The sequence below is a fragment of the Filicampus tigris genome, chromosome 11 (genome assembly GCF_054856515.1).
Source record: "Filicampus tigris isolate MCC_2025a chromosome 11, RoL_Ftig_1.0, whole genome shotgun sequence".
Taxonomy (NCBI): Eukaryota; Metazoa; Chordata; class Actinopteri; order Syngnathiformes; family Syngnathidae; genus Filicampus; species Filicampus tigris.
Genome location: NC_141227.1, coordinates 12983488 through 12996025, shown reverse-complemented (window position 1 = coordinate 12996025; position 12538 = coordinate 12983488). Strand labels below are relative to the sequence as shown.

Sequence of the window (12538 nt, the reverse complement as noted above, 5' to 3'; positions counted from 1 at the left end):
GAGATTTTATAAATTACTGTCATTTTTGACCATGCATATCTAATTAAATAAGCAATTAAGCATTCAGTATAGAACTTGATTCATTTTCTTTCAATCTGTTTTCGAAGGATTTGGTCATATTCTAATCAAATGTTAATAGCGTATCGATGGCAAATGTGCTCTCTCTGTTGAACTATGATGCTGCAATCCATGTAATTAGAGCAGCACACTGCATATGTTGTACTGAAGTGCATTTTCAGCAATAACAGGATTGTTTGAGAAGTGGGAGAATATCGTGGGTGTGTCTGGCAGAATGTTATCGAGCTCAAGTGAAATTACAAGTTATTCATTGTAGCTGTAATGAGCTTGAAACCCATTTTTAATGCACCGCCGGTCGTAGTGGAGATTAAAACTTCCCTTCTTTGAGACAAAAAGTCTCTTGATATGAGTCTTGGAACAATATTTCTCCTCGCTAATGTTCTCATGGGTTCTTTTAGTTTGTGTCGCGCTGCCTCCTGGATGATCGCAGGTCTCTGTGGCATTTCATTTCTCAGTCAGCCATGGATGCCGCCTCGCTGGGATGGAATAATAGAACAGCGGTCTTGATTTATTCATGCAAATGAGTGTGAGCCTGAACAGCTGGGCTGGTAGGCAATTCCTCCAGAGGAGTCGGGTTTCTTACTAGCTTGTGTTCTTTACAGTGGCCAGCATTTGACCCACTTATAGGAAACACTCGACACTCGGGGGTAATCTACGGTGCACGATTTCCATAATGACAGATAGGAGGCCCCCAAGAAAAGTGTTGCAAACTCGATGAATGCATACAAAAATAACATGAAGCAAATTAAGCGATTGGTACCTGGTGTGTGGTTTGGGTGTTAATTGCATACATCACATTTGTGTTTAATTTGGAGCAGTGATTTGCCCTTCCTACAGTTCCTACAGTTGGGCTTAATGACACCCAAGCATCTTTTAGCATGTCTGTGTTCCATGAAACCTCTGAGACAACTCTGAGACTTGACAGGGTAACATTAGACCAGTAATTGACAATAAAATTGCAGCTTTTATGTCATGTTAATGGCACACTGACAGGGGATTGAAAGGTACATTTGAAGGAAATGAAAATAGCCTTTGTAAAAACGCACATGAAAAAAACATAAATATGCATTTGGTAACTGAAGGCTTTACTTAAACTTATGTCAGTGGCCTGTCAGGTGTTGTTTGACATTGCAACCAGGGGCGTCGCCAGAAACTTTTCAGCAAGAGTGACATAACACCTCACTGAGGAATAGCCATATGTGCACGCACGTACATCATTCGCATTCCTTTAACCCATTAAGCCCAGGAGCGCATAACTGCGTTTCTACCACTAGAGCCGGGAGCGCTGTTGCGTCTTTCTACCTTTCAAACCGGGGGAGCGGATAAGTCACCGTCCTTTTTTAATCCAATTCTCCGTCTCTTAGCCAACTTAATGCATCAGAATATACACATGACGGTGTCGCGAGACCGCAGAGGATGTCGTGGAAAACAAGTCAAAGTAAAAGGCATTCAGTTTTGCTAAATTCAATTTATTCGATTCCGAATTATCTCATAGTCAATTTCATATGCCCCTATCTCATAGGGGCAATTTAGAGAGTCCAATCAACTTATCATGCATGTTTTTGGAATGTGGGAGGAAACCGGAGTACCCGGAGAAAACCCACGCAGGCACGGGGAGAACATGCAAACTCCACACAGGGAGGCCGGAGCCGGGATCGAACTGTAAGGCGGACGTGCTAACCAGTCGACCACCGTGCCGCCATGCTCAGAAACTAACAATTGGAATTCATCCTTTGAATGTGAGCTGCTATGAGTTTAACTCATGCGAATACAGTCATGGGAAAATCCAGCATACTATTTGATGCTCCCCTTTTAGCTTGAGCATTTTAGTGCTGCAGAATACTATAGGTATAACATGTATGCTTTTGTTTATTTGTGTATTTATTGTTAAGTTGACTTAAAATAAGAGTCAGGATAGCCCACAATTATCATTGAAACATGCATCACTCACAGGTGGTTTTTGCATCATTAATTTACGGTTCTCATCATAACAGCTCATGGCAGTCATTGGTCCTTCTGATTGAACACGCTCGGTTGCCGAGCATCAGGATGAGTCACTGGATGTTCTTTCTCATTTGTTGCAGCCTCTTGTTCACAAGGATTAATAAAATATTGTTACTCATACCTCTTTCCTTTGCTCAGAGAACATTGAGTCTCATTTAACAGCATCAACATGTGTTCTCAAATCAATTTTGAAAAACTTACACACATGCTTGACACTTGTTCTTGATTATACCGTAGTTCTGTCAAATCTGCTTTTAGTCACTTAAAATCCAACACCTGTAGTTCACCCTCATGCTGAGACAATAATTGCTATAATACCACCAAGTACTCTGCAAGAACATTCATTTTCAACTTTTTAAATTACAGTGCATTTTTCAAATAGAGTGATGTCAGTACAATTTTGAATACCTAATTTTGAAGTGTCAGTTTTAAAGTTTTTGTTACTCATGTTTGAGATCAAATCACATCCACGTGACTTGTTCCACGCTTTAGCGTTTTGCCGGACATTTGACCTATTCTCCTGGCTTGCATTTTACAAGGCCATGGATTAACAAAAGAAGGTTCGTTAATTGGTTGTTACCTGAGACCTGAGCAACTGTGATGTCATTTTCAGGCGACAGAATTGACAAAATCTCCACCCTTTGAGATGGCTAAAAACATGTGGATTTTGCTGCTTAACTCATATTCCACAAATGCAATATTAACCAGAATGCCTTTTTTCAACTAGTGGGCCTGCATGTAACATCCATCCATCCATCCATTATCTGTACCGCTTCTCCTCACAAGGGTCGCGGGCGTGCTGGAGCCTATCCCAGCCCCAGCTGTCTTTGGGCAGTAGGCGGGGGACACCCTGAACTGGTTGCCAGCCAATCGCAGGGCACACAGAGACAAACATCCGCACTCACAATCACACCTAGGGGCAATTTAGAGTATCCAATCAACTTACCATGCATGTTTTTGGAATGTGGGAGGAAACCGGAGTGCCCGGAGAAAACCCACGCAGGCACGGGGAGAACATGCAAACTCCACACAGGGAGGCCGGAGCCGGGATCGAACCCACGACCTCTGAACTGTGAGGCGGACGTGCTAACCAGTCGACCACCGTGCCGCTTGCATGTAACATATTCTTGAAAAAAATGTTTGGGTTGACTTCCGCTTTAAGGGTTTACCACAACTTTTGTGTTAGTACTGTATGTTGCTTTAGACAACTTGCTACTCACAAAACGGATATTCGGCATTCAGGTCAAATTTCAGGATGAATCTAGCACAAATTCTAACTTAGACAAGAAAACTTGTTTTGACCTTGTCTGAACTTTTGAATATAATTTGTAATTGTTCACTGTGTCAGTACTTAGGTAGGTCTTGTTTTTTAAGGAGGTGCAGGCACTGACTCACCATGTAAGGCAATATTCACAAGTGTTTGTTCCATGAATTGATGAAAACATTTCCAAGAACGTCCACTTCTATGCCTTTCCTTGACTCTTCAAGTCTTTATGTCTCTATTACAACTTGCTGATGATATTCTGTGGCACACCACTGTAAGGCCTCTTCCATCTGAGATCATCCCGCTTAAAGCGGAAGTCAACCCATATATTTATATACATATATATTTTTTAAGAATATGTTCTATGCAGGCCGACTAGTTGAATCACAGCATTCTGATTAATATTGCGTTTGTGGAATAAGAGGAATCCACACGTTTTTAGCTGGCTAAGGGGGCGGCTATTTTGTCAATTCTGTCGACTGAAGATGACATCGAAGTTTCTCAGGGCTCAGATAATGACCAATCATGGCTCAGCTTCAGAAAACAGGTGAGCCGTGATTGGTTGTTATCTGAGCCCTGAGCAAGTTCAATGTCATAAGTCGATAGAAGTGACAAAACGGACGCCCCCTGAGATGGCTAAAAGTGGGTGCATTTTGCTGCTTAACTTAGTCTACAAACGCAATATTAATCAGAATGCCATATTTCACCTAGTGGGCCTGCATAGAACACATAGAGCATATGGAAAAAATATGTTTAGGTTGACTTCCTTCTTTAAAGTTTCACAATGACAAGGGACATCTTATGCTCAAAATATGACTAACACAAGGAAGCGAACTATTTAACTATCAACTGAACCAGGAAATATATTGTTAGATTTATGGATCAAACTAATTCTGCCATTCAGACTCTTGTTAGAGAACGGCAAATAGTGCAAAAAAGTACTGAAACAATCAACAGATGTGCATGTGCTTTTAAAAGATTATAGAAAGTCCAATTCAATTCACTTGTAAAAGTTAGAATGTATTTTGAGTTCATCCTTGAATCGTCACCTGAAAGCTCAGTCTCCCTAACTTTTTTTGCGAGCAGTGTAGTCAAGGCTGAGTGCATGAATGCAGCATTCAAACATAATGAGCAGTGCCATAATTCCCTCATGTGAAAATGGACCACATTCTCGGTGCACTGAATCGCATCACAATCCTGAATGATTGCTTTATTTGTGTTGCCGTGCCCCATCGGGCAGATGCAAAGCCCCGTTTACATGCAGAATTACCCTGCACTGTGAAAAGCAACCTCTCCTCTATAGTGTTGCCTTTCATGCTGTGCCCCATGACTAAAAAGGCACCCAAACCGCTGCCGCACCCAGCATCTGGCACCTCCTTACACCCTTGGTGCAATGTGATTTCATGGCCGCTCCAGGATCATCCCAAACATACAGACACGCCTTCCCCGTCACAGTCTCCATCCCAGCGTGGAGCCTTGCCAGGATCCAAATGGTATTGTTGGCAAAGAGCGATGAACAATGGAGCTTTTGCATCAATGGGGATTAGCCTCACATTCCCCTCTCTGAAGCTGCACCTGACTGGCACAGGCTGTGATAGCAGGTGGAGAACAGGCCAGCTTTATCCTCCACTTGTAATGCCGAGGCTCGTTTGCTTGATCTGGAGAATTGCCGCGGTGCACGGACAGAGCCTTCGTGGCGCCTCAACAGGGAGGTGAGAAAGGTAGAGAGCGATTAAGGAGATTACCTTTATACTAGTTGTCAGGTGCCAGTTCTAGCTCGGATTTTGCACTTTCTGTTGGGAACACATTTAAGCAACAGTAAAGATAATCTTTATTTTGCTCCAGGGCTTCCCCTCCAGTTTTCCAATTTCACTGTGGGGAAGTTTGTCAGATATTGGGTTTTGCACAAACATAGGATACACTACAGTATAAATTCAATCAAGAAAATAGACAACTTGTGATTGATAATGAGTAGTAGAATTCCAACCGAAAGCACATGCAACCATTTAACTTGTATACATTCTATTTAGTTGAATCCTAGTAGTTGTATATTGCATAGCAGGATCTGATCAAATTCAAGATTACCGAAATGCATTCGATGTTGTCAAGAAGTAATTAGAAAAAGAAGCTTGACTTACATGTGCTAACAACAAAACCTGTCTGTGTTATACCATGTTATGAAATTAATTAAGACAGCGTACCATCAAAATAATTTCTGTTCGGTTAAGATGTTATTGCTTTAAGGGCTGAGATGTATTCTATGTATTAATTAGATTTGTATTCTATTCACTTGCTTAATGGAGCCAATAGAAAAGTGAGGTAATGGGATGTTTTGTTTTCTCAGCCAGGGTGGAGTTAATCTTGCTATTCCATTGTTTAAACAATTATTTGTGTTTGCTGTATTGGAAAGTTGAATAAAATGTTCAACTCAAATGAAGTTAGGACTTGGGAGGATAGGTGATACAAAGTTTTGGATTTCTGGGACTTGTGCACAGTGATGTATTTGAGTTACAACAAGGAAAGCTTTTACATAAAATGTTTATTAGGTGGATTTTGGAAATAATTCATTGTTTGGAAAATATTTCTCAATTTATTGGCATTGCCTGGAATTGAATTGCAGACTGAACCATTATTTTAATGTGGTTGTTTTAGGGTATGTTCACACTGCATGTCAATTCTGATTTTCTTTTGCCCATATGTGACTTATATCCAGAGCTCGGCATTTTACTAAAAATTGAGTGTCCATTATTCGTCATCCGTTTGCAGCGTGGGTACCCTTACGTCGTCGATATTTGAACAGAAAGTGTGACTCACAGTGACTCTGTCCCCCAAGCAAAAACAACTCACTATTGTTTCTCTCTGCGGCCATCGAAACCTCGCCACGAAAAATAGACTAAAGACGGACTAAGGTCCGTCCATTTAAAAATTGTACCCGTCTTTCATCGACCGTCAGCAAAACAGGCGTCCGTCATAGGCGGATAGATGGACCAGTCTATCACATAGATGGAATGCCCAGCTCTGCTTATATCAGATTTTTTTTTTTTGCATGAGATGTGAACTATACAATTCAGATTTTTTCAAATCCGACCCAGCCTTCTTTTGAATGTGGATATAATTTGGATATGTATCCGATGGGTTAGGGTTAGGACGCTCAGGTCGCGACCTATGAATGTAGAGCTCACAGTGTTAATGTGAGGGTAAATAGTTGTCTGTCAGAATGTAGAGCTCACAGTGTTAATGTGAGGGTAAATAGTTGTCTGTCACCATGTGCCCTGTGATTGACTGTTGACCAGTGCAGGGTGTGTCAGTTGGGATTTAAGGGGGACTTAAATTCACACAACCTGCTTTGAGTTCATCTATACTGACCTACACGTATTGCGTTTGATTGTGTTATTTTTGCAGTGGCCAGCATCCAGAGACTTCCAGCCGTATCAGTGATGACTGACATCAACTTCCCCATGAAGGGCCGTAAAGGCATGGTGGACTGGGCAAGGAACTCTGAAGATAAGGTGGTCATCCCAAAATCCCTCTTCGTCACCCAAAGTGCAGGTTGGTCCCCCAATAGGTCACAGAGTTCATGTAGTTATAGAAATAATCTCTTGATCATACTTTTATTCAGATATATTATGCATTGCAGTGGATTTCCTATTTTTCAATTAATTGCCTACTGTGTTTATTTTCCTACTGACTACATAATGATAAACCTGGAGGCCATTATTAAAGATGGAAAATAAAAATCACATGGTGCCCAATTTCTGAACACGATCGAAGGAGCTAGGCCAGTTGGGCTTGTTCAGTCAGTCGACTCAGCATTTCCTGCGTCCTTATCAACCACCTGCCGTTTAGCGTATTAGGTTAATTGCTGTTATCTGATAACAGAATAAATGCCTACAGAAGAAACTGCAACACTTCAATTATTCCCACTGCTCGTATTCTTTTAGTTTTCAAAGTTTCAACCTTTGGTTGAGGAAATAAGTTGTAAAAATGTCTGTCAAAAATAAACCGAAATGATAAACATCATTAGCCTATCAACATAATAATTAGTAAGATTTTAGCTTATAAAATGGAAAATGTATTCATGAAATGTTTACAAATTGTATATCAAAATGCATGCATGAACGAATGAGCTTTGTATTTACATAGTAAAAGTACATTTCTGTCTCAACCCTTCTCTTGCAATAAACACCAAATAAATCACTATAACTGAATTAAAAAAAAAGTTAAATCACATTAACTATACTACATTAAGTAACTATTTTTACCTCTTGTTTCCCTTCAGATATGGAGGGATCCCCTGTCTTCATTTTGGGAACAGTTCTATACAAGACCCTTGGACTCATGCTACCTTCACCAAAGTGAGCACACTTCATATAACTTTGCACTATTTCAAACTGAAATCCAAAGAAAGATACATTTTGTTTTTTTCATTTGAACGCTGTATAGTTGTCGGAAGGGATCATAACAGTTGTATCAGCCTGTTCTCACAACAATTTTTAGACAATCCAAAAAGTAATGCTTGTTAATTTAGAGAAAACGTTATGGCAGTTTTTCAAATAGCTTCATGATATCCCCTAACGGTTTCAGAATCATAGCAGCTATGTGGCAAAATACAGGATTTTCACACCACACTGTCTAGTGGCTACTCTTTAGGTTACGTACTTTCTCTTGTTGGCTATCCTCAAACGTCACTCTCCTTTGCCATAATTGAGATGCGTTACAGCATGAGGGCACATGTTGCTATGTTGCCTCCGATTAAATCACATTAACATATCAAACACCTTTTTCCTATACTGTACATCCCTTGGACTAACATCCCAAGGACAGAGCAACCATTGCGATGACCAGACCGCCCCTCTCATGTTGAGCAGCTGGGTTAGTGTGTGTGTATGGGTGTACCGTATTTGTGTCTGTAAGTGAGACGCAGAGCTGGGCAGTCCGTCCCTGGCCGGATGCTCGTTTTTGGGGCCGGAGGTGGGGCTGACAAATTTTTTAAAATGACTGGACTAAGCATGGCCGGAAGTGGATTTTAGTCCGGCCCACTAATCGGCCCACATGCCTGTGACGTGGTCGCCAAATTCCATCTCAGCCTACTGGCTTCTTTTTAGGCTTCTTTCTACTCCCGCGACTGCCGCATTGATTCACGTGACTAACGCATTGTGCTGTTAGCGACAGGTCGGCAACACATGCCACGCATACATCAGGAATTGTTGCTGCTCTGATCGGTCCATTATGTCACATGTTGCGATGACATACAGTTTCTCACACGGAGCGGAGGAGAGCATGCAGCACGTAGCTCGTTGCTGCTGCAAAGCAAACTACTGGTAGTTTGGCAATAAAATCGTCTAGTCATCTCGGTCCCATTATGGTTGTAGCAGGCACAATATCCATTGTTGTCTTTTTGAAGTGACGCCGACTGACTTGGACTGACTTGGAACCCCTCAAAACAACTTGTGTCCGGGAGTATATTAAGCTGCGTGCAGCACTAGAAGGATGACGCTGGCGTCTTCCCTACTTCCGGAAATATGCCATAGCAAACCTGCTGTGTATAGAGGTTTGCTGGTATGCTTTTATTTTGAAGGCCGTGAAGGAGGGGAAGTGTGCAAAATAAATAAGTAACTTGCTGACTGCGACTTCTGGCCGTCTGTTGGACCTGAATAATTACACAATACGACAAAACCAACCCCGGGGCTCGCAATGGAAGTAACCACACGCAGTTGGGTAAGTAGTAAAGTACTAGTGGTGCATTTTGAAGCGGGTTTGAAGAGTAAATTAGCCAGCTAATGATCCTTAAAAAGCCCCTGCTGTTAGCATCCCTCCCGCGGCGGCGTCAATCACCTTTTTTTTTTTTTTTTTTGGGCCAGGGGGCGGAACAGGACGGGGGTGATAATTTTTTATGAATAAGGGCGGGGGGTGGAGGGTCGCGGCCGGACCGGCCAAAAAGGGTCAAGTGCCCAGCTCTGGTGAGACGTGACAGTGAGCCCTCTCAGCAGGATAAGCTGATCAAAACGAAGTGTCAGTCTTAAGTAAGTTCCCTTTTGCCAAATGTCAAGCTTGTGAAGTTCTCAAAAGAACACGATAACTTTCCACTAAATGCAGTCATTCAAGCGCACTCCGAGCAGAACGCTGCAGAGTTTGACAAAAAGTCCATTGATATCCATTTTACAGTATGTTCTGAAAAGAGATTCAAAGCATATAAAAGGTTTGACAAAAATATTCTTAGCTCCACTTGTATTGGAAGGACAGCCTTCCTTTGTGAAGCCAGCAGTTTCCTACCTTTGCTCCTGTTTTCCTCTAAAAGAGAGCCTATTCAGTAAACCGTAAAATCACTGTGGATGATTTTTGAAACACCACTTCAATATCACATCTTAAAAGTAGAGGAGTCCAATTAGCATCAAATTGATTCTTGGCAAAGTTTTGATTTGTACTCCCTGTTTTATGTTGTATTTGGACATTATTAACTCAAATGGCAAATGTTCTATTTTACATGTGTAATATGTTACTTTTACTTACATGGTATTTGTGTGTGAATTCAAAAAAGAACACAAGAGAACACAATGTATTTCTTTGCTGGTACCAAAAGCAGTAGATGTAACAAGAGTCAATCCCTACACTAGAGTTGAATAAAATAAAATAAGCGTTTATTAGTTTGGAGGGAATTTAAATTCTGACCGCAAAAAAAATGAACAGTGACAATGACAATATCACTAAAATATGTTATTTACTTAGTAAGCAATGACATTGGGTAAAATGAGTAGCACTAATGTACAGTATGTAGCAATTGTATACTAGTTATAAGCACTATATGCATCCATGCAGATCCAATGGAAACTACTGTATACGCATGTGTGAATGGCAGCTGTACATGAATAAATAACTATTCGTGTGTGCAAAACACAAGTTGCAGATTTATCCATCCATCCTGTTTCTATAGTGCTCGTTCTCATTACGTTCACGGGTGAGAGGCAGGGTACACCTTGGACTGGTTGCCAGCCAATCGCAGGGCACAAACAACCAATGTAGGAAACTTAGCGTTTTAGGTTACAATTCCATCCCTAAAAAAATAGTGTAAGTAACATTAGTGAGATAAATAAGGGGCAAAAGTGGAATGTCTTACTAGCTTTGGCAAATTTAAGGGTGTTAATGAAACTGTCACTTACCACGAACCAGCCCAATAGGTTGAGCTTTCATTGTGATTTTTATCCTTATCTATATTGGAATACATGAGAAAATCCCAAAGCTGTCCAAAATGACACATTATAGTTGTTTACAACTATGCTTTTATAGTTATCCTTTTAAAGGCAATGTTTTTGATATTGTTCTTGTACTGGGCTCTTATTAAATTGTGCAGGTTAAGGTGTACAACAGCTTTTGAGGCTACACAGTAATAGAAAGTGTTGTAGGGAGGATAATTCAAACAATGACATTTATTCCTTCTGTCACATGTTTGTGTGCGTTTCAGGAACCACACAGTCGTGAACTCCAAGGTCATTGCTGTCACTGTCAGGCCGGACCCCAAGGCCATCCAGTCCCATCTGGAGATTGAACTGGCTCACCTGGCCAATGTAAGCACAGACTTACACCCTCACAAAGTAACACAAATGTAGTTTAGGTGCCTCAGCAGGCTACATAACTCATTTACAATCACTGTCAGTTTGATCATTATAAATATTCATATAGCTACAAAAATGTTTACGACACACTTTTTTTTAATTCTCTATAGTAATGAAGGGTTTGTAAGTTGTCACAAAAAGTGTGTGTTTGTCTACGAGATCACCAATGCAGTCTCCAAAGGATCGCTCAATAACATTGTGCCAAAAGACAAACACACTGTGTCACAAGTTAATTACAGTTCTGATAGTGGTGATAATGAGGATTAATTGTTGTTGTTGTTGTTGACTTTAATGACTTTTTGTTTGGTAAACATTTTGCCCATTTCTATTTCTTTCAGGGAACACTCAACCCTCACTGTGCACTGTGGGACAACAGCATAATGTGAGTATAACTGTACCCACTCGTTCAATTACATGTGGAAACTTTCAGCATCATTCAGTGAAGAAGCAAGGTGGAGAGTTTTATTTGTATCACTTGGTAAAAAAGCGTATGGAATTAAGGCTGTAAATGATGATTAGAGGCAAAATGCTTCAGGTTCCAAGTCTTAATAATTCCTTATTTGCTGTTTATTTTAATTGTTTGGTTTTTGGATGCTAATATTATGATTTTGAAAATGATCAATCTATAATGTTTGGTTATTGTTGTTAATTACGTCAAGAGCAAATTGTCAATGGTGTACACAGGATAAATACCAGCGCCCTTGGGCATATTGTATCCGCCAGAATTCAAAATCGTGCTCCTGATGCAGCGTTAATAATATCAAAGGGAAGATTGGTATGACAAAAAAGAGATCAAAAATGATTGAGAAATGACTTGAGCTACATTATGTTGGCCTTTGTGTGTCTGACGTGTTTGAACACCTATGATGTACATGCGTTGTGTACAACAATAATGATTGGAGATTAGAAAATCAACAAGATTTATGAGAGGAGATGTCATAAAAGGAAATCATTTGCCAAATTATTTTTTGCTGGATCAGGATTTCCTTAGAGTCAACTGTCAGCCGCATCAAGCCTTTAAAGTAGTCAGGTTCCTGTTGGCTATAAAAGACTGTTTTATCAGTTTGAAAAAGTTTGAAAGATTTGTGACTGGAAGAGTGCTGAAAATGAGAAATGTGCTAAATTGACCACTCACTTCATCTACATGAGCCATCTTTTATTATTCTAAATCAAGCGGATTCTTGTTTTGACATTGAGAAATAAGCTTTAGATCGGAAACAACCAGAATACGGATGCAAACTTTGTATGATGTGTAGTCCTGTGTGTTTGTGGAAACAAGAATAGCAACGTGTTGGTTATGGTGTGCAGTGTTTCTGTCGAGGAGATGATGCCACTATTACATCAAAACTAATATGAGTCAGCCATTACTCATGACCGTCACTCCTTCAAACCACAGCTACAATATATAAGTGGTTACGCAACTCCTGTTTTACACAGAACAACGTTAAATCAATATCCAATTAGCTAGAAAAGGCATGTCAATAAGGAAATTTGCAAGGGATTAAAAAGGGACCAGATAGTGTCGGCCTGAAGTGCCAAGGCATCCGCCACAATACTGCAGAACTGACTAAGCACAAGTCAT

General features: G+C 40.5%; 1 protein-coding gene across 8 annotated transcripts in view; it reads left to right on the top strand.

Moving 5' to 3' along the window:
- The window catches only part of adgrb3 (adhesion G protein-coupled receptor B3), a 132370-nt gene that overhangs the window by 85238 nt on the left and 34594 nt on the right, over positions 1 to 12538 (top strand). For all 8 annotated transcript variants that reach the window (XM_086044588.1, XM_086044585.1, XM_086044582.1 and 5 more), the window contains 4 exons: positions 6749 to 6895; positions 7626 to 7701; positions 10806 to 10908; positions 11295 to 11338. In XM_086044588.1, the coding sequence (XP_085900714.1) occupies positions 6749 to 6895; positions 7626 to 7701; positions 10806 to 10908; positions 11295 to 11338 (370 nt within the window). The remainder of the gene's footprint in view (positions 1 to 6748; positions 6896 to 7625; positions 7702 to 10805; positions 10909 to 11294; positions 11339 to 12538) is intronic.